Here is a 23,675-nt window from a genome sequence, read left to right on the forward strand (position 1 = left end):
AAAATACACCATCAGGGGTGCAATATATAACACATCCCATCTTACATAACAAGTCTCTACCCAGCAGGTTAGTAGGAGCCGCAGCAGCCAGAAGGAAAGAATGCCTGGTATGCAACGGCCCAATAGTAACTTCTGTGGATTTTGTTAAAGGATAATGTTGCACTTTACCTGTTACACCCATTGTTGGTACTGTCTCGTTGGTCACCTGTAAATTAACGGGAGATTTTATCACTGACCTGGTCGCCCCTGTGTCTACAAGAAAAGAATATTCAGTACCAGCTACATCAACCATCATGACCGGTTCTTCCCTAGTACTTCCCGTTAACCTGACTATCTGTAGACTACAGGTATGACCTGACCCCTAGCGTTGGCTACCATTCTCCAATAAAGCATTAACGGCCACAATTGGAGCTGGTGCTTGCTGGATATTTGCTGGTCTCTGTGCATATCCCTTATAGGGATATCCAGGTACTCTCTGGTTTGGGGGTCCTACCCTTTTTACTCTGCAGGTTCTACTTAAATGTCCTGGCTGGTTACAATTAAAACATATTCATGGATCGGATGAAGACATAACCCACAAACGGATTCTCCTGTCACTCATTCAGCAAGGCTGTCTATGGGCGGTGAGCGTACGCTTCCCGATCGCTCGCTCTGGTTCACGCACTTGCATTGCGATGCGTACGCATGCGCAGAATGCATACAATCGGCTGGCTGCGTGCCTAGCGAGCGGGTCAGATTCAGGTCCTCTGTCTACTCTTTTCAGAGAGTAGTGGAGGCCTAGGAGGACCTGGATACTTGCACCCTGTGCCATTCCATTACTGGTTTAAGGCTTGGTGAATGTTTTGCTTAAGAGCAGCTTGTAGCAGCCTATATGCAGTTATGTCAGGGTTTAGCAGTGGGTTGGCAGCAGGAAACTCTAATGGTGTCTGGGTTTGACCTTATTGGATGGGATGGGCATAGCAGCCGTCTGCTGGGGAGTTGAGATTTAGAGAAAAAGGAGGACACATTTAGGGGAAAAAGGGAAAATGAAATAAAACAAAGAAGAAGAGTATGTCAGAGATTAGTAAAAGTGAGAAAGACAGGAGAGAGCAAATCTAACAAAAGCAACAGCAAGATCTGTGTAGATATTGTTCTTATGTTGAGGTTGGTTTCATGGAGACTTGTGAAAATGTAGTTTTATGGATGGAGCATGTTTTTTGGGGACAAATCACACAACTTGAGGCCCTGAATTCCTAGTGCATGCTTGGCCGGCTTATGTTACATTCCGTTTCAGGCCCTGATTCAGAGGCGCTCGCTATTTGCGAGCGCTCACTCTGAATCAGGATGGGCCGGTTTTTTTTTTTACCCCAGCCTCCAGGCTGCTCGCTAAGCTGTGGGTGATTATCGCGACCATCGGGCTTGCGACGAGACCCTTGTGGTAGGGTCTCATCCACCGCAAGCCCCAGTGAAGTTCCTGCTCTAATAGAAGTGTATAGAGCAGGAAGTTCACTACTGACATCACGTGTGATGTCAGTAGGGCCGCCTACAAACGGCAGGCGCTCCTAAGGGAATGCCTCCGTTTGTACAGTCACTCCCCCCGACCCGCCTACAAAACGGGGCGAGCTGTCGATCAACATCGACAGCCGCCCCATCTTGTAGCGAGCCCCAGAGCGAGTGTTTTATCACTCGCTCCGGGGCTCGCGCACGAGCAATGGCCGACCATAAACCCGCTTGTGAGCGCTATGCACTCGCGAGCAGGTCTGAATCAGGCCCTCAGTCCTGATCTTTTCCCTCTGCTTGTAATACAGCTTTTTGTCTTTGAGGAACACTATGGGCTTTATTCAGCAACAGTAACGATGTTAGCCAGAATATTACCGGGCAACATCGTCACAATTTTTTAGCAATTGTTAAATATTTTGTGCAGGGACAGCAGTTGCGGTAACACGCTGTGCCTGCGATGTTACAGAAGGCATTGTTATCGGTTTCTGAAAACAATCCCTTCTCTTTCTACTCCTGAACATGCTCAGTCATGCACCCGGGAACAGTCCCGGTCCTTGCTTTGCGGTGACCGTGGACGGGTAAGTACAACTCCAGCCAGTCCAAATAGATTGACATATAGTACCAGTCAAAAGTTTGGACACACCTTCTCATCCAATGGTTTTTGTTTATTTAAATTATTTTCAACATAGTAGATTAATACTGAAGACATCAAAACTATGAAAGAACACATATGGAATTATGTTGTAAACAAAAAAGTGTTAAATCAAAATATGTTTTATATTTTAAACATATTTTAAACTTTTAAACATATTTTAGATTCCTCAAAGTAGCCCCCTTTTGCTTGGATGACAGCTTTGTACACTCTTGGCATTCTCTCAGTCAGCTTCATGAGGTAGTCTCCTAGCAGATCAGCAGTAGAACAGATGTGGAGTGCATGTGCAAGGCATCTGTTTAGGTGGAGAGTGCAGGGCATGCCACCAGAGTGATAAAACGAGGACGTGCCCCTTTTTTGGTTATGCGCGTTAAGTCCTGATAAGCAGTTATCATATTTTATATCAATGTATCCCATCTGTACAGCACACAAAGCACTGTCCAATAGTTGGAGCATGGTGTGACCATATTTTTCCATTTCTCCCTATAGGTGCATGCAGAATACCTAGAACCCACACTAGACCAGAAGACCATGTTTTCTTTTTTATTGAATTATATAAATAGGAAGAAACCTATGATGACACTTGGAAGAATCCTGATGTGTCGACGTCTCTCAATGATTTTTTTACTTACTATATTGTGCAGTGGTCCAGGTGAGGCTATATGCCTGCTGTGGAGTTAAAAAGTCCCAGCAGGCTCAAAGCCTTACCAGGTAAATTTTACCACACTGCACAAGAAATATTGACCCTCCAAAGCAGTAAAGGTTCCTCAGGGTCCTGGTCTAAGTCTATCGGGTCCATTCATTATATTAATTATCGGGGGTGGGGCGGAGGGATCTAAAGATCGGATCTGAAGATGGTGAACATTCCTGCAGTCATGCTTTGTAAATATTGTATATTCGGAGCTTGATGAATTTAGGTCCTCATACTAGTGTATGGGGACAATGGGCCAGATCGTGAGAGACAGGTAAGCAGGAGATATCTGTGATATGTCTTGCTTTGCCTTTTTGATGAATGTCTCTGATACTTAATTTATACAAAAGCAGGTGAAAATGTCAACTTTCACCTGCTTTTGTAAAAATTAAGTGATTATGAATGGACCGCTATACTGTATATTGCAGCAAAGTGATATTTTGCAAACTTGTAAAATATACAATACTCAGTATTGAGACTTCTGCAGCTGAGTGCATTATGAAATATTAATAAAAATTGGGGATGTGCGCCAACTCCTATGTTTTGGTTTTTGATCTGTATTTCCTTCGTGTTTTGGATCTGAATTTGGTTTTGGTCTTGCGTGTTTTGGTTTTGGATCTGTATTTTTTTATTTTTTTTTTCAAAAACATAAAAGCAGCTAAAATCACATAATTTGGGCCTTTTTTTTGTTCCTACAGAATATAAACCTCAATAATCACCTCACGGCTCACAATGTTGTTTTCATCCCGTTTTGGCCGATAATTTGCACCAAGCTAGCTGTCTGACTAAGCTAAGTGGCAGCAGTGGGCGGCACAAACATGTGGCAGTTCAACTTCAAACATGGCACATAAGGAAACATATGTTTTCATTAATCAAGAGGCCTGAGAAAGATGCAGTATGTATGTAGTTGAAGGCAGGGAAAGGAAGGGTTGATTCATAGTAAATTTAATTTAAGTTATGGATTCTAAAGTAAATTTATAAGGGAGGGAGGTGAGGAGTCATTTTCAAAGAATATTTGACTCATTCACATCAGTCCTTGCCACAGTTGAGCCTTTGTGGTGGTCTAGTATTTTTTTTTTTAAATGAAAGGGGCATCCAGGAGATGCTGTCTGTGGCAGCACACAAAACGGAAGCTCTGAACAGGAAGGTGGCAGAGGGATTTATAAAGTCTGGTACTAAACATCTGTTATCATTGTGCTTCTGGGACTATGTATGGGAAGGTTGGGAGGGAAGGAGAGGAATATCTCCAGATACCATCACAAAATAGCCTTTCCATTTGGTGTTTGAGTTGCATCTGACCAAACATGGCTGTTATGATCAAGGAAAACCAAGCCCACCAGGTTGGTATCTACAAATCAAAGTTGAGAAATGAATAATAGTATTTTGCAAGTATACCTATTTGTGATTTTAGTTGAAATAAATACAGTATGAAACTATTAAAAAAAAAGTAATGTAAGCATCAGAGCAGCAGTACAAAAGCACGGCAGTTAAAAAAATATAGGACATCTATTAAACTTTTGCAACACAGCAGTGGCAAACAGGATGGAAGTTTAATAAACTATAAAATTAAAAATGTCAGGCAGCAATGCCCCAAACAGCACATAATGCAAGCAAAAGAGGTGCAAGATGGAATTGTCCTTGGGCCCTTCCACCCACTCTTATGTTGTATATAGGACATGCACAGTTTAACAAACCAATCACTTCAGCGACAAGGGCTTCCAATTGTGGCTGAAGCGACTGGTTTGTTTGGGTCCCCACAAAACAAGCTGCCAACGGGCAGCTGACATTGCTGGCAATGATCTATCCATGCACAAACTGGCTTTACAGAGGCAAGATGTTGTCGCCATCATCATCCGATTCCTTACCCTCATCAGTGTGTACATCATCTTCACACAATATTAATTTGTTCCCACTGGAATCCACCATTACAGCCTCAGGTGCCTCAGTCATTTTTGGATGTAATTGGCGGTAAAGGTCTTCCTCATGAACTCTGTAGTTTGTTTTGATGAACATCATCTTTTTCACATTTTGAGGAAGCAACCTCCTATGCCGATTGCTGAAAAGTTTCCCGTCTGTGCTGAAAACTGTTTCTGAGTACACACTGGAGGGTGGGCAACTCAAGCAAAGTAAAGCCAGTTTGTGCAAGGGCTCCAAATTGGCTTTTTTTCCTGCCAGTAGTTAAACGGACTGTCTGACATGCCTATTTGGACACTATCATTAAAATAGTCCTCAACCATTCTTTAATGAGAACTCTACCGTGAATGAGTCACGGCAGAGTTCTCATTAATTGTAAGCAATTCTTTTAGACCAAACCAGATGTCAAATCTTGGTTGTGTTGACTCATCTGCATCACCAGTGGGTCTTTTTTTGGGAAAGTTTAGTTTTTTCCTGGCAGCTGCACTTGCTGGAGAAACTGAAGGAGGAACCATCGCTGCATCACGTGCCGCTTGCGCTGACAATTTGCTTACCAACAGCTCTTTGCATCTCTTCAGATCTGTGTCCATATGACTTAAACCGAGGCTTGAGCATGGTCACTAAAATGTATTGCTCCGATTGGAAGATCCTGACAACGCTTGGATCCTGGCGAAGCTAATAAAGGACATACTTAGCGGAATCACTTCGTTTCAACTCAGCTCATTTTCCAACAGTCTCTCAAGCTGATTTTCCAACAGTCTAATTAGGGGAATTACCAAGCTTACGCTGGCAGTGTCTGAACTCACTTCACAGGTGACTACTTCGAAGGGTTTCAGCACTCTGCACAACACTTTGTTGTGTAGCTTTGGATGGCTTTTTGCTATTCCCCCATCCGCTCAAGCATATAAAGGGTGGTTCCACCTCGTAACTACATCTTGCTTCAGCTGGTGACAGGGCAAATTCAACATTTCTTTCAGGTGCTGCAATCTTCTACATGCACCTGCTGAATGGCCAAAATGTCCAGAAATTTTGCGGGCCACGGAGAGCATCTCCTGCACGGCCCTGTCATTTTTTTTTTACATTTTGCACCATCAAGTTAATAGTGTGAGCAAAAAATGGGACGTGTTGGAATTCACCCATCTGTAATGCTCTCACAATATTGGTGCTGTTGTCAGAAATCACAAATCCCGAGGAGAGTCCAAGCAGGGTAAGCCATTTTGCAATAACTTCCCTGAGTTTTCTAAGAGCTTGTCAGCAGTATGCCTCTTAGTGAAACCGGTTATACACAGAGTAGCCTGCCTCTGAATAAGCTGCTTTTTCTTAGATGCTGCTGCTGCTGTTGGTGCCGCTGAAGGCAATACTCCCACCCAGTGGAAAGTTACAGTCATTTAACCTTGCATTTGCCATGTTCCACTTGTCCACATATCTGTGGTTAAGTGGACAGTAGGTACAACGGCATTTTGGAGGACACTAAGTTTTTTTTTAACATCCCTGTACAGGCTGGGAATTGCTTTTCAAGTGAAGTGGAACTAGATGAGATTGGTAGCGGGGACAGAGGACCTCAATTAACTGTCTAAAACCCACTGCACTAATGGCGGACATTGGATGCACATACAATACCAGCAGAGATGTTAGGGCGTCAGTGATCCGCTGTGCAACTCGGTGACTGCTGTCATACTTGCTCCCGATTGCAAAGAATAGTTTAACAGTCAATTGTTTTTTAGAACTACTTCTAGTAGTCTTTCTGGTCCCCTTATGGGATGAAGATCCACTCCCAGCAGCAGGCATAATGCTCAAGGATTCTTCTGAGGAATCCAGGATAGGGGAGGATTGAGTTAGCCTTATCAAATTGGATGCATGACTACTTCCGATCATGATTGAGGATATTGTTGATGTAGGTGTTGGTGGAGGAGATGCCAGATGCTTTGATCAAGCAGAGAGAAGGGAGCTGGCTGACTCTGGACTGCTTGTTGTTACTTTTTTAGCCAAAATTTCTGAATTTTGCAAACACTTTTGATGGATGTGCTGTAGATGACTTAACAGGGAGGAGGTTCCGAGATGGTTAGGGTCCCTACCTCTGCTTATTCTGGCAGGACAATGGATAAAGATGGATTGACAATTGTTGTCTGGATTTTGGTAGAAATAATTCCACACATAAGTTGTGGATTTTTTGGTTTTATGCCCAGGCATGACAATAGACTTTTACTTATCATGGGCAACAACTGTTTCTACTGAGGTCTGCTTTACACAAACAACTTCCTCATCAACAACATCCTAATCATCAACATACTCATCATCAACATCCTTATTAGTGTCAGCTACACAAATATCTTCCTCATCCTGGCACACTTCCACAGAAGCATCCTCAATTTCTATGTCAGCATGTTGACTTGTGCTGCTTATCCCCACATTTGCAGAGGATGCACAAGTGGTGAAAGGAGGCTTCTCTTCGAGTACAGTATTGGAAAGGTCAGGCTCACACATGGCACCCGCCAACACAATTAGACTCTCCTCAGGGATTTGTGACATTTCTGAGTGCACAGTTGGTTCCTGTGCCTTAACAATTTTTTTTTTTTTTTTAAATGTCTACAGGGAGAAAGGCTTATGTCATCATAAGAGGCAGAACCACCAGTCATAAATAAAGACCAATGCCTTAGCATTTCCTTGCCACTTTGTGTGGTGAAAGGCATATTGTCAATTTTATGTCTTTCTGCAGATAACTTCCCCTTTGATGTTTTTTCTTTATCACTGTATAAGATTGGTTCTTTGATTTTAGATGCCCTGACATAAGGCTTGTACGCCGTTGGGCATTGGCTTTAGTAGATGATGTAGAGGGACTAGTATCATCATGACTGGTGGCACTGGCAACAGCGTCAACACTAGTATGTGGTTCCTGCTCTCCTCTCAACTGATCGTTCTCCATATCAACAAACACAAATTAAGTGGGGTACAGCACACATGTCAATTTGTACCAATTTTAAATATTACACTGCAGTGTCAATGACCTACAGTGTCACAATATTATTTATGAATAAGAAAAGAATAACACACTGCGCTACCACTTACAGTGTCACAAGAGTTTTTATGAATAAAACACTACGCTACCACTTACAGTGTCACAATATTTTTTATGAATAAAAATAAGACACTGCACTACCACTTTCAGTATCACAATATTTTTTATGAATAAGAATAACACACTGCGCTATGACTTATAGTATCACAATATGTGGATGATAAACTGCAGTCTGGCCAGCAGTGTCACCGAACAATAATAGCGTAGCTATTCCACCCAAAAAAAAATCTGAAAAAAAAAATCTTTATTTCATTTAACTTTCTTTTTTTTTTACACTGGGGAATTGCACCCCTGGATGAGGCATCAGCCCATTGATGAACAACACAGCACCCCTTTATGGACAACAAAGTACCCCTGCGGAGTGCGGATGGACCACCTGCAGACTCACAAATATGTGGATGATAAACTGCGGTCTGGCTGGCAGTGTCGAACAATAATAGCGTAGCTAGCACACACACAAAATATATATATATATATATATATATATATATATATATATATATCTTGTTATTTTTTTGTGGAATGACAATTATTAATTTTAACTTTTATTTTTTTTCACCGGGGAAGAGTACCCCTGGACAACACTACACCCCTTTATGAACTGCAGCCCTAGCCCCTTGATTGACAGGACAACAATGACACAGCAGCACCCCCCACTTTATGTACTGCAGTCCCAGCCCGACAACACTGCACACTTGAACAACTACAACACTGCACCCTTGAACAACAGAGAAGAATAGAGCACTCTAACTTCTGTACACTCTCCACAGCCAGAGTGAAAATGGCGCCGATCACCGGAATCCAAAACCCGCGAGAATGATGACGTTTTGCCTCGTTTTTGGATCCCCTATGTTCGGGTGGGTCTGGTTCTCCAAGAACCAGACCCGCTCACCTCTAATAAAAATATTGAGAGAATAAAAGATTCAGTATTGTAAATATACTAGCCAACATCACGTCATAGACTAATGATGCTGGGCAGCGACTACATTTGGGAGAGTGTTCAAACATCTCACCCATGCCATGGACCCGCACTGACAATGTGCTTAAGCCAAATGTTTAGTATAGTATAAATAAAGAAGAAAATTATAAATAGAACAGAAACTTTCAGTGGAGAAAGAAGTAGCCTAACTTACCATACAGTAGATTTACAGACATTAAACATTTAGACCAAAGCACTCTGTGAATGGCTATACAGTACATTGCTACAGTATAAATATATTTTTTATTTTTATCAGTATTAACTTCACGTCATAACTCATAACCATATAAAGAATCAAATCGCAGCCTCAATATTCCATTCATGTTCAAAACTGGAGTAGTGTCTGAGAGTTGTACAAGTCTGTAGAGCATTCACCACTGTGGAACATTTTACAGTGGGCTGGACTGAGAAGAAAAAGATCACACAATTACAGTATAATAAATAATCAAAAAGAAGCACATGGTGCGATAGAACATGCGGTAACTAGTGCCATCAAGAGTTCAGACAGGCCCGGGTACTGGAGGCAAGGCCATGCCCACTCCCAAAACTTGTTGAAAAAATAGTATGCGCAGCACCACACACTCAGCACAGGGCATGGGGGGAGACGGATGATCACTGCGATCGCCCCCTCCTGTAAAACTTCTCTGCTCAATACCGATGGGTGCTGTGTAGCAGTGGCATGGCACATAGGGCAGGGAGAGAGAGGCGATTGTTGCTGATCAGTGACAGCAGCCTCTCTAGACCCTCGGCAGCCCGGCACACAGCAGCATGTGCAGCAGCAGTCTCCTCTCTCCCTGTCCGATGTGCCACTGCGCTACTGTACAGGGCCCAGCGGTAGTGGGCAGGAGAGAATTTTTAAAGTGGAGGCAATTGCACTGTTCGCCCCTCTCCAGGATCCAACCCTGCCTCAGCAGCGTTGTCGGGGGGACAATGTCCTCCTCAGCGGTGTTGGTTGTAGGGGCCATGCGGGGGCCTGGGTCAGTGTAAACTTCCCCACCTGTAAAACTCTCCTCTGCCCACACATCTGCAGTAACACATCTGGCAGGGAGAGAGAGACTACAACAGCCTCCCTCTCCAGCAAAGCATACGCTAGTGTGTGCTGGGCTGCGGAAGGTTCGCTGAGCAGCAGCAGTCTCCTCTTTCTCCCTGTCTGATACAAAGTTTTATAGGTGGGGGCAATTGCAGTGATGTCACACACAACCCTCCTTCCCTGGAGCGCAACCCTGTGCTGAGCACACGGCACTGTGCATACTATTTTTTTAACCATTTTTTGGGAGGAGGGCTTGTGGCCATGCCTCCCAGACTTTGGTCATGCCCCTAGTACCCAGGCATGTCTAAGATCTTGATGGCCCTGATTGTATCCTCTATTAGAATTATACAGAGTTGGGCGACTCAGTGCTACCAATTCAGAAATCAGTTTGCAGGGGTTATTTGGAGACGTTTGGTAGATATAGGTTGCTTATTTGTAAGTGTGGCCTTGGCGCCTGTGTGTGCAAATGTTTGAGGACCTATACATTAATACTATTAAAATTGGATAAAGTGGTGGAGTGTACACCATAAAGGTATCCTCTGCCTTTCAGAATATTGCACTGTGATTCCTGCTCTACAAAATCACTTACTTTTTAAGGAGCTCAGGGTCTGATTCAGCAAGGAACGTAAGTGTGCACACGCATGCACTCGGCCACTGCGAATATATGCTAATCAATGCATAAGCACAGCAACCGCAGCATAAAATGCAGACGCCCAGCACTACACAATGCCGCCCACTTCCCTTTAGCCTGAGTAGTCCGCAAGACAGCAGAAACATCGGTAACATCGAGAACCATCAGAACCATACGCGCAATAGAGGTTGACCTCATCTCGTGCAGGATTTTGGCCACTTCCATCGTGCATCGAGTCATCTGGCTGCGTATGCTGCCGCTCTGCCTTAATTGTGCACACCCCTATAATGGTGTCCCAATGCACAGGCACACCTGCATTCGCACGACCACCTCCCATCACCACCCACAAACGGCACTTCCTGTCAATCAATATCGGAAGGGTCTGCATACACACTGCGTGTAGCCTGTGTACCTTTACCCACTTGCACTGGCTAGTTTGCGCACGCGCAGTGCGATAACATCGGCCGGGTGCATGCGTATTCTCATCTGCATGCGCGCAGCATCCATTCAGCTACTCCAGGGTCCGGCACCGCAGCACAGCTGCAGCGGTGGGGGTATCCAACCTCCTGACCACCCACGGGACACTTCAGCCCACAGGTTGAACAGCGGGGCAGTGCCCGAAAAGTGGGACTGTCCCGCTGAAATCGGGATGTTGGGAGGGGTGCATCCTTTTTGGGGTGGCGCCCCTGTTCGACCGCACTGTTTGAACAAGCCACGAGCCGGCCCTGCCAGTGCAAAACCAAAGTAGTCTGTGGTATACATCAGGGCCGTAACTAGGGTTGCGCGCTGCCCCACGGCCCTGCATCTGCTGTTCCTCCATCACTGTGCCCCTGCTCCATCGGCATGATGTCATGCAGTTGGGGGGGGCGTGGAGCCCCGTTATATATTGCTTGTGTACATCCTGTGCATGTTATAAATACTCTCTTTATTTTCTAGGGTTAAGTATGCCTGGAATGAAAACTAGGTAAAGTGAATAGCAATTCTACACCTTGAAGCAGTGAATCAGGGTCAATTGCCTATTCATCTGTATAAAACAGGTTTCGCAAAATTTGTCACAATTTGCTAATATGATTCAGAAGTTCAGCTAATTTGCATGAAATCTCAAATTTCTGCAGAAGAGAGAACATAAACTGAAGATACTTAGGCATTCTCTGACATTAGACATAACTTGTCCATACTTGCACACAGGGACTTGATTCTGCATTGCACCTAACGTCGCCATTTTGGACTCCCGCAATGATACTGTACCACCTCAGCCAACCAGCCGCAAGAGCAGCCATCATCACTAGTAACGACTCTTACATCTAATCTTTGCTTGGTGCAGAAGATGCGACTGGAAGTCCTCTCTACAGAACATCTGAGATGTGGTCCTTTAGAAGCAAACTTGGGGCCTGATTCAGAGCCACTCTCGAGCGCACAGCGCTCGCAAGCGGCTCGATGTTTCCCCCTGTGCATCCGCCGCATCCAGTGTGTGCGAATGCACGAGCCCCGCCGAGTGACTGAAATTCAGTCGCTGCAGGGCTCGCTATAAGATGAGGCGGCTGTCGACAGCTCGCCCCGTTTTGTAGGCGGGGAGGGGGGGTGGCTGCACAAATGCAGGCATTCCCTTAGGAACGCCTGCCGTTTGTGGGAGGCCCTACTGACATCATTACTGATGTCAGTAGTGGACTTCCTGCTCTATTAGAGCAGGAAGTCCACTCGGCCTTGCGGTAGCCGAGACCCTACCACAGGGTCTCGTCACAAGGCCGATGGTCATGATAATCGCGACGGCCTCCTGGCCGCTCGCACAAGCTGTGGGTCTCCCACAGCTTAGCGAGCGGCCAGAGAAAGAAAAAAAAAAACATGCCCATCACACCCTGCGAGCTGCCTCCGGCAATGAGCGAGTCTGAATCAGGCCAATGGTTCTATATGGCATTATATAGATTATTTATTATTTAGGATGAAGATCTTGATTTAATTTCTGATTTTATACTCTATCTTAATTCCAACACATATAAACTTAAGTTTATCGGCAACTATCTTAGTACTTTTAGCAAAGTTCTGTGTGTCATCTTTTCTGTACAGTTCAATATAACTTCATAATTGTTCTTGGGTCTGTAAAATCCTGAAACATCAGTTAAATAAATTGAAGAGGAATTGCTCTGTAAAGTTGTTACAGAGGAACAGGCCTACGACAAGGGTCTGTAAGCATTATCTTGTATTTAATGCCTACAAACAGGTGGATTGTATAGAAAGATATCGACTTTGGGGACCTCAAAAGATATCTGAACATAAAAGCTTTACCAAAGCAATAGTACCATATAAAAATAATAAAATAGACAAAACTCCTGATAAATTTACCTAGTCACCTTCTCAACATGCAGGGTGTTATATATAAATGCAACAGATTATTTTGTAACAATTGTGGATTTGTGTGTTATAGGCCAGTGTATCAGGTACAAAATGTAAGACTCTGTGGGCCTGATTCAGCAAGGAATGTAGTTGCTTATACACACGTAATTGGTCAATTTATTTGCATTGCGCATGCGTATGCATCGCAGTGCACGTGCTCAAGCCAGACGCTGCGATCGCAGAGGCTACGCAGACCCATGGCAGAGTGATTGACAGGAAGTTTCAACGCCATTGCATGGGCGTGCATAACTTAGCCACTGCGATACCAGATGCCTCCTGAGGCCTCCTAGTGTGCGCAAAAGTAAGCAACTCCTGAAAAAGGTCTGGGCTTCATTAACTGTCTGATGTTACCGATTGTTTCTCTATGTTGGCCAAGTATACGGATGTGAGTAAGGGGAAATGGGCGTCTTTGTGTTAGGCTGCGATCGCAATGCGAATGCAAACATTTACATGTCATCACTGATGTTAGCGTGCGTATAAGCAGAATAGCGATCCACAGTGAATCAGGCCCTGTATTCCGTCAGCTGTCAGACTTATTATATGCTATATGTGTTATAATGTAATGAGAGAACCTATATGTGGGAAGGCCACTTGAAGTGGTTCTTAGAGCACAAAATTAATATTCTTAGTCATTTATACAAAGTGTATCAAAACATATTTTGCAGATCTACAATAGCTTTAATTAGGAGTGGTACTTTTAAAACTTAAACTACAGAGTAGGGATAATTTTAAAAATAATTGTTTACTGAGGCACTAAAGTACAAGGGGTTCGCAATAAGTTTCTGAATGCACAAAATTAATTATATTTACAAGCAAAGTAAACATTATTTTTTTCAAAGTATTCACCAGAGGAGTCTATGCAAAGTTGCATGCACTCAAACCACTTGGTGAAGCAGCTGGACCAGTCCGAAGCAGGTATGTCTTATACATGCTGGATGAAGGTCTCCACTGCAGCTTCCGGTGACTCAAAACGAATCCCACGCATCTTGCGCTTGATTTGTGGGAGCAGAAAGGAGTAGCAGGGGGCCAGATCTGGACTGTACGATGGATGACCAAGCTCATGGATGCGTCCATGGGCCAGAAAATCTATAACTTTCTTCGACTTGTGGGCAGGTGCATTATTGTAATGGAGAAGGACAACAGCAGCGCAAGTTCTTGGACGGCACCTGGAAATGGCTTCCAGCACTTGCGGCAGGCATTGGTTGGCGTACCAGTCCCCAGTGTCGGTGCGTTGATACATGACTAGTCTTGGCCACAAAAACAGCCACCATTTGCTTGGCCACCCTGCACTCATGTCAGAACTTCTGTGGTAGCTCCCTGCTAGAAAGGGTCCGGTGCTGGTTTTAAATATAGGGGTACCCCTACGCAATTTTTTTTCCCACTATAATTAAAACTAGGACTGGCCCTGCAGCCTGGTGCTGGTACCTAATTTATGGTGGAACCCTACTCGTTTTGTTCCCCGTAATTTTCGGAACCAGGACAGGCTGGCAAGTCCGGGGCTGGTTAAGCTTTAGGGAGGGGGGCACCATGTAATATTTTTCAATATTATTTAACCCGCTTTTTACAGGTCTTAACACACAAGCAGCCAGCACATATCTCACTGATATGTGCAGGCTGCTAGCTCGGGAGAGATTTGTAGAGAGAAAACACTGCAATCTCGGGTGAGTAATCTCATCTAAACTCGCAACTAATGGAAGAAATCTCGATCTGCTTCAACATCAGCCATCTCACTTTCAGCAAAACTGACTTCAAGTTCTTAGTAAATTTGCGAGTTGTAAAAGGGAAAACTCAACCGAGTTTTGGTGAAGCAAAGTGAGTTTAAAAACAAAAAAACTTGACCAAACTCAATTCTTAGTAAATTTACCCCTAGCAGTTTACTGCTAACTTTTGTATCATTTAAGCATATTCACTGGACTTGACTTACTTAAATTTCAATAAAAACTAGAAAAATGGGAGTGTTCTAAAACTTTTGACCAATAGTGTATAGATACAGTATATTTATATTATAATAGGAAAATCTGTCATATAAGCCATTTTAAATAGCGTAATCATTATTACATTATAGAGCTGTTTTTGATTTTAAACTTTTTCTATTTATTGCCAAATGCCAAACCAAGGAATCTCTCCATCACTTCCTTGATGCAGACAGTTAAAAAGAATAACTTAATGAGTACTACTTAGAACAGATAGTAACACTGCGGTCTGTACAGTACAGCCACACAAGCGCAATGTTAAAGATCATGGTGTTTGTACTGTATGTACAATGCAAACTTTTGTGGATCTATGATATGTTTCCTGCCCATTCCATTAACATGAAAATAAATTATTTTTCTCTAGATCTCTTTATTCTGTCATTGCAGAATCTGACAGTGTGCATGATTTTAGCAATTTGATAGGACATGTGACAATAATATGCACTTTCTCCATACAACAGCTCCTTTTATTCATTGGTCGTATGGAAATCCGAAACCAATATTGTATTTTGATATCAGAATGCTGTCATCCAATCCCCTTAGTAGATAAAACATGCCAGGCAATCAGGACCAGAGGGGCCGAATATAAATAGAGTAACAGATTGATTGGCTGGATATATAGTCGCAGACAAGTACTTAGTGACCTATTCATTATGTTAATTATGGGGGGCTGGGCAGCACCCGATAATTAAGTATCCAACTTGCTGCGAGTAGCAGCGGTAAATCACAGGAGTAATTCAACATTGCTCCGCTGCAGATACATCTGATCCAAAAATCAGCTGCCTCTGCGATCCCCTTCACTGCTACTTCTGTAGCAGTGAAACTTAGCACTACTGAGTCTGACTCTGCAGTACTAGAGCGCCTGCATGAACTGGTTTCACAAAGGCGCATAAAGCCCCGACATCCGGGGGAAGGACCCAAACGGGCATTGGGATCCAAAGGGATCCCCCTTTGCAACCCAGTGCAGGGTGCGGGAGCAAACATCATCTGTATTTTCAGAGCTCCATTAATTTTGTCGCTATATTACTGTATGAAGACAGTGGGCCAGATTGGGGCTCAAAGGTAAGCAGGAGATATCAGTGATATCTCCTGCATTACCTTTATAATGAATGGCTCCAATACTTATGTTCTAGAAAAGTGGGTGAAAAAGTTAATTTTCAACTGCTTTTGTATAAATTAAGTGATGATACATAGACCCCTTAATGATTTACTGCACAGCCGAGGGGAACATTGTATTTCGGTGACTACTATCAACAAAACTAAAATTTTTGCACCAACCACCTCAAATCTTACTGGAACAGAGGCTTGTCCATAACCCTTGTGACCTATGTATACACAACAGAGGTTAGCTCCATATTGGGCATAGAGCCCACAGACACTGTAAACATAGAACTCTGGCTGGATAAAGGTCATCTGGTTTCAAAAGAATGTATCAAATACACGTATTTGTTTTCCCATTAAGTTAGCACTTAAATATAATTTGAGCACTTTATATTTCAGGTGGATGATGTTGATAATACAATGACCTTTAGTTACTATTTTGTATGAATCATGAAGATGTTTTAAAGACTTGAATTAAAAGTAAAAATTTTAAGCGTCTTATGGTTTTTATGGATTAGGTTCTTTTAATCTTCAGAACTTTGTGGCTTCTATTGTACTAATTAATTCCAAGCAGACACACAGATAAGCTGCTGTGTACTAAAAATAAGTGCCAAATTCTTTCCTGCTTTTTAATTAGTGTGAAGCAACATGTTGAATTTCATTGATATGCTATTTGGTGTCCATGATTATTATTGCAGTATTTTATAACATCGTAAATATATCCAGTCAGCATGGGAATTAGGTGCTGCAACCTGTACCCATGCCATGTACACTGTAGGCCTGTTGCTGAGCCGTGACACAAGTTTAAAAGAAATGTGCTCCATCTGTGCAGAAATGTTTTTGTAATAGAATAGTAAAGTATTACTGTAAAGTTACTGCTATAGCTTTGTCTTAGGTGCAACCTTTTCACATACATTTTTGACTCTTAAGGCAAAGTCAGGAGTGGTGAGAAGAGAAGCGTATAAAGTACCAGGCCTAGGCTTATTTTGGGCCCGAAGAGTTGCAGCCACGTTCCCAAGAAGGGTTTGCTGTGCCCCATTCAGAGTCATGCTGCAGCTTTGCACCAGTGCAGCATCAGCAGAGGGTGCCCAGTGATTACAACTTGGTGCGGCCAGTTGCATACATGTTTGGCCATGCCCATCTATATTGCTGGTGACTGAGTTTTCTCACAACGGCACTGGGCACTCTGATAAAATGGTGTCCACAAAATATTACTGTGCACCCACAATCCCATGGCATAGTGGTGTTAAATCACCTTGCGCCCATGATAGTAGCAATAGACAATGTGCAAAAGAAGGTCTGTAACATCTATAGTCCATAAGATTTTAAAAAGCTAAAATATGTTGTAGATTTACTGTTGTTTTATCTTGAAACAAAACAGTGATAACCGGCTAATGGTCTCTGGTCCTGATTCAGAGCCGGACGCTCTGACCAGAGCACTGGCTCTGAATCGGGGCCCTCCTACCTAAACTTGGAGCGACCTCCTGGCTGCTCGCATAGCTGTGGGTGACCACCCACAGCATATGCGAGCGGCCAAAAAGATGGTCGCGATGGTCAAGACCATCGCGACCATCGGGCTTGCGACGAGAACCTGCGGTAGGGTCTCGGTGACCGCAAGCCCTGGAGTGATTGTCACTCACCATCGGCAGCACGCCCCCTTTGGTGCGAGACCCGGAGCGACGGCTTCGCCGTCGCTAGCCGGGTCTCGCGCATGCGCACGACGGAGAAGCCTCCATCATGCGCATGCGCACTAGGGCACCATCGACCCGCTTGCGAGCGCTTAGCGCTCGCGAGCGGGCCTGAATCAGGCCCTCTGTCATTTTACTATTGTTTGTATCAATCTTTGTATTTGCATTCAAATGATCTCTAGTGTTGTTTTGATAAAGCAACATAATCTTAAACTTATTGTGATAATTTGCTTTAAAATAAAAAATGAGTATAATGTAATTTCTTTGTTCTAATGTAGGGTTATAAGTCGTGCCCAAGGGCTAAAACTTGTAGTTGAAACTCTGATGTCTTCCTTGAAGCCCATTGGTAACATTGTGGTGATCTGCTGTGCCTTCTTCATCATATTTGGGATCCTTGGTGTTCAGGTATATTTTACAGAATATAAAATGCATGGAATCTTACGGTTTTAATAGAATATTGGTGTAACATTAAAGAAACATACTTTCCTCCTGGGGAAGAGATGGCAAAGTGAAGTCTGAAATTGAATATGTTGTGACAATGAATGTTACTGTAGGTCAGTGACAGCAAATGTGGTTTTGGACATATCATGTGCTAATTACTGGACTTTACTTAGAGAGCTGCAAAATTAGATGCCTTCAGTATTATTGAGTATCCCAATATATTATCTTTTCATTCAATTCAGCTTTTCAAAGGAAAATTTTTTCACTGTCTGGGAGAGGACACAAGAAATATTACAAATAAATCAGACTGCTTTGAAGCCAAATACAAATGGACCCGACACAAATATAACTTTGATAATCTTGGCCAGGTATGTAGAACAACATGGCTCTTGTGATTTTACTGTTATGAATTCAAAGAAGTTGTCTACACTGGAGGGGAAAGATATACCTTGCACTGTACTGGAGACACACACTACAGGAGATATGTGTCTGTTGAATGCTCAAATTAAGGGGCCCATTTGGTTACCCACGAGCTGCCGCTGGAGCAGCTTCTGACATTGTTGTTGGATGTGTTTCTGTAGCTAAGTTCTGCTCTCAGGCTATGGAGGAGGGGGGATATTAGGTTTAGGCACCCTTAGGGGGGGAGGGTTAGGGTTAGGCACCACTGGGGGGGGGGGGGTAGGGTTAGGCACTAAGGGGGGAAGGTTAGGTTTAGGCATGGGGGGAGGGTTAGGTTTAGGCACTAACATGGAGGGAGGGTTAGGGTGCAGGGTGAGGAGGGTTAGGGTTAAGCTACAAGAGAGGAGGGTTAGGATTAGAGGGAGAAGGAGGTCGGGATACCAACCATCGGGATGCCGCTGTCAATATTTTGACAGGAGGCATCCCAACAGCCGGCATTACATACCGATTCCTATAGGAGAACAGTAAGGGTGTGTTCCTAAACATACTGAGCGTTGGTGCAAATGATGTACCAGTACTAGCTAGCCACATATGCCTCTCTTGCACTCCCAGACCTCTAGACAAGCTCAATACTCTTCTTAAAAATCCCAAAACAAACACACACAGAAAAGAGCAGGCTATATGGACCTGTGGCTTATTTTCTGCTGTTAAATTCCATGTATGTATGTATATGGGCCTTATCTTATTTTAAAAACAGACAGTATGTAAAGTACAGATGTGTCATCATTCACCTAGCATTTATGTGCTATATGGCGCAAGCAGGGGTGGAACCGGAGCCAATGCAGTTGTCCTCTCTGAAGGGGCACCTCCTTAATTTCTCCACTGCTCGCCCAGTTCTAACTTCAGGCCCGGGCAGCGCTGTGCTCTTACGGGAGGCTCAAATGTGGCCAGGGCTATATCATAGGTAACACAGCTGCACACCGCATTGCAGCTCCACAAACACAGTGCTCTGTCACTCTCTCTGCAATGACTGAGGCTGCTGCAACTACTGGGTGCAGATGCCACCCGCGGCTCAGAGACTGGGAGCTCCTCTCTCTCCTCTGATACAAACTTCTGTGGGAAACTGGGACAATAATTAGTGTGTGCTTGATTTTTATGTGGGGGCCATAGTGTTTTTTTTAATGTGTGGGCCAGTGTCTTTGATTTTTGCTCCGTGGGGGGCCAATGTGTTTTATTTATTTTTTCTGGTGGGCCAATGTGTTTCATTCTTTTTCTGTGGGGGTCAATGTCTTAATTTTTTGATGTGGGGGCCAATTTGTGTTTTTTTTTCATGTGGGGGCCAATGTGAGTGTTTTTTTCTATGGGAGGGACAGTGTGTTTGGGTTTATTTCCTGAGGGGGCCAATATGTGTGTATTTTCCTGTGGGGGCCAATGTGTTTTATATTTTTCCTGTGGACAATATGTGTATGTTTTTTTCACGTGGGAAACAATGTGTGTGTTTTTTTCACGTGTGTTTTTTTCATGTGAGGAACAATGTGTGTGTGTGTGTTTTGACGTGGGGGACAATGTGTGTGTTTTTTTTTCCTGTAGGGGACAATGGCCCTGATTCAGAGCCGGACGCTCTGACCAGAGCGCTCGCTCTGAATCAGGGCCCACCTCCATTAATATGGAGCATCCTCCTGGACGCTCGTATAGCTGTGGGTCACCACCCACAGCATATGCGAGCGTGCAGGATGATGGTCGCGATGGTCTTGACCATCGCGACCATCGCCACTGCGATCAACAGCCTGCGGTTGAGGTTTTCAACCGCAAGGCCAGGAGTGATTTTGGCTCTATCAGAGCCAAAATCACTCCCACTGACATCACTAGTGATGTCAGTGGGGCCGGCTTCAGACGGTAGCCGTTCCCTTGGGAACGCCTCCGTCTGGCAGGCACGCCCCCGGCACGCCCGCAAAGGGGGCGTGCTGTCAGTCAACATCGACAGCACGCCCCCTTTGATGAGACACTCCGAGCGAAGGAAAGTCCTTCACTCGGCGCGTCTCGCGCATGCGCACGACGGAGCTCCCTCCGTCGTGCGCATTCGCAGTGCAGACCATCGACCCACTTGCGAGCGGACAGCCGCTCGCGAGTGGGTCTGAATGAGGGCCTATGTGTTTGTTTTTTTCTTGAAGGGGCCAATGTGTGAGATAGATAGATAGATAGATAGATAGATAGATAGATAGATAGATAGATAGATAGATAGATAGATAGATAGATAGATAGATATGCACCATATTTATTTTCCCTTTTATTCTGGGGGGGGGCACCAAATTCTAACTTGCGTTTGGGCGACTGGGTTGAATTTACTCCACTGAGATGAACTTGGGCCAGATGCTTTGTTATTAGTGTCTTAATCGCACAGAGCAGTACATGAAATGCCTGTGCCAGCAGTCGGTGGAGCCTTGCATTGTATTTTTGTTGTATTAGTGATGCGCATGAAATGCATATTTTGAGGAAAAAGTTGCTGGCAGGAGGCGTGATGTGGCTAAGTTGCAAAGTCTGTGGCTATTTGGAGTGATTTCAGCAAAGGTGTAGTTGAACACATCTATACATGAAGATAAATTACTTTGATAATATTTTGATACTTTATTTACCATTCAAATTTCAAATTGTTAAATGCTTAGAGGGCACACACATCTTTACATACATTAATGTTCTAATGCAACAGGAAATACATGCAGATATAATTTATGTATAAGTAAATAAATATATAAATAAAGTATGTAAGTCAAACTGTATGCATAAATGCAAAATAGCCTGTCATGGGAGTGATATTCTCATTCAAGTCTTTCATAATCCTTATTTTCATAGAAAATGCTTAGAACTTTCTATACATCCTCCTTAAGGGGCCTATTCATTATCGAGAGTCATGATAATTAAGTATTCAACTAGCCACATACGGTAGTGGATAGAAACGGACCAGAACATTGCTCCGAAAAGCAGTTGTCCTGCGATCCTTTCACTAACGCTTTCACCACTAATTACTAGCAGTGAAAGTTTCACGCATGTGCACAGAGCGGGCCGCTGGAGGTAGAGGAATAGGTTCAGATCCCTCTTCTCACTTCATGGGGTCTATTCATTAAGATGTGCAGTACAGTATTGTTACTTATCACTATAGATCGCATCAGTTCGATTAGATCAAAAGCAATGCGGTATACGCTGGTGGCACGGTCCGGTCTTCTCTTTGTTTCCATGGTATTTTCGGATTTTTTTCCTCTTCTGTTCCTTGCATGCACCTGACACTTGCTGTGAATCAGCAGTAATGGCTCATGGGAAAAAAGGAGCAGAGCAACAACGGAAGACAGGGACCTGGAACAAGAACAGGCAAGTTCCCTGTCCTTTTAATACACAAACATCACACTTCGCCATCCTGAGATGGTGAATGCGGTGCAGCCAAAGCAACGAAAAGCGGAGCACTCACAATACAAGAGTATGGCGATGCGATTCAGGCACGGAACAAGTGCACTGCTGGAGAAGAGACAAGCTTCTCCATGGTAACTTGCTTTATAAATGGCAGAAAGCAGAGAAAAGCCCTGTTTAACACAAAACATGGCTTTTCTCAGCTCCATGAATAGACCCCCAGAACTCCTTACAATTGGAAGGAGCAGGCTATCTGTAACTAGCGCCATCCAAAGATGATGTGAGTTCCCACAAACAAATTCCAAAAAATTTAAGTTTTTGGAGTTTGCTGGATAAGAGGAGGCCACATCAGATCCCTAATAATGAATGGGCCATTACTTAGTGTTTCTGCATGTGAAACAGGCCCATAAGGGATAATGAATAAGGTGCCATAATATTACCCACTCTAGTATTATCCACTCTAGTAGACTTACCTGTGTAATCTAGCATTTCATGAATGGCCCTTTGTTTGTTTTAAAAAAAAAAACTAAATGCCTGTCTTTTATTTAATTTGTTAACTCTTAAATTTATTTTGTACTATGCTGTGTTTTTTTCTTATCTGCAAATTTAGTTTGCTTGGAGTCCTGTTTCACTCTAGAGGGGAGATGTATCAAGTCTTGGAGAGAGATAACATGGAGAAGTTGCCCAAAGCAATCAATCAGCTTCTGTCATTTCATACACGGCTAGATTGGTGCTTTGGGCTACTTCTCTACTTTATCTCTCTACAAAGCTTGATACATCTCCCCCTATGCATTTGTAGAATTCAAATTCTGGGAGAGTGATTGTCAGAAAAAGGACCAGTGATGTCACAGGCAGCTGTAGTTTGTTATTCCAGATTTAGCTCTATGACTGGGCCACCTAGGAACTGTGATATGTGGTTTTATTTCAGATTGTTATTAGGAAAAAATACTCGGTTAAAGTTTTAAATAAAGTTGTATTAGAGAAGTGGGTAAGACTGAATAGTACAATTTACATTCAAGTTTCAAACATAACACTTTTAACATTTTCAGTTTAGTTTTCCGTCACCTGTTTTTATGGGTATGATGAAGTGCAGAATATTATAGAACTGTATCAAAAACATTTAACAATGTACAAATATGAACAAGACCAGATTACATTGTCCATAATTTGTTTCTAAACAGGCGCTAATGTCTTTGTTTGTCCTGGCATCGAAAGATGGATGGGTAGACATCATGTACGATGGACTAGATGCGGTGGGAGTAGACCAGCAGGTATAATATGTGTAATTATGCTTTTAAATAAAAACTTGTGTTTTTAAAGTGAAATCATTTTGCAAGTGAATGTTAGATCCCAAGGAGATATCTTACTTGGATACAAAGGGGCTAAATGCATGTTTTGATTATTTCATATAAATATGCCATATCTGTAAGGTTCTTGCCTCTACATGAAGTCGAATGAAATCTCCAAACCATGGGCAGCATCACAAAAGTCCAGAGGATTGTGGTGAGAATTCTGCCACACAGATAGATTATTAGTTACCTGCCCTTGTGTATGCATCCTTGGGATCACTCTGTACCACAACATACATTTATCCTGTATACAAAAGCAGCCATCGTCATTATAATAATCCGCACTTACATCTGCCCCATACTAGGTGCACAAGATCTATCTGAACTTGACGTCCAGAATGCATATGGACGTCTCAGAATAGTGGGCAAATCTGGTTACATGCCCACAAAGAATCAGAATAATGTGTAAATTTGGCTACTTGTTCCACAAAAGATCTGGCTGCATGCCTACAAAAGACCAACAAAATGGTTTATGGTGTGCA

The 23,675-nt window shown here is 43.3% G+C and overlaps 1 protein-coding gene across 6 annotated transcripts in view; it reads left to right on the forward strand.

The window, feature by feature from the left end:
- The window catches only part of CACNA1G (calcium voltage-gated channel subunit alpha1 G), a 236,304-nt gene that overhangs the window by 137,342 nt on the left and 75,287 nt on the right, over window positions 1-23,675 (forward strand). For all 6 annotated transcript variants that reach the window (XM_088482620.1, XM_088482626.1, XM_088482622.1 and 3 more), the window contains exons 21-23: window positions 17,884-18,010; window positions 18,289-18,414; window positions 23,026-23,115. In XM_088482620.1, the coding sequence (XP_088338746.1) occupies window positions 17,884-18,010; window positions 18,289-18,414; window positions 23,026-23,115 (343 nt within the window). The remainder of the gene's footprint in view (window positions 1-17,883; window positions 18,011-18,288; window positions 18,415-23,025; window positions 23,116-23,675) is intronic.

This window comes from Taudactylus pleione, unplaced genomic scaffold, assembly GCF_031769625.1.
Source record: "Taudactylus pleione unplaced genomic scaffold, aTauple2 ptg000290l, whole genome shotgun sequence".
In the NCBI taxonomy this organism is placed as follows: domain Eukaryota; kingdom Metazoa; phylum Chordata; class Amphibia; order Anura; family Myobatrachidae; genus Taudactylus; species Taudactylus pleione.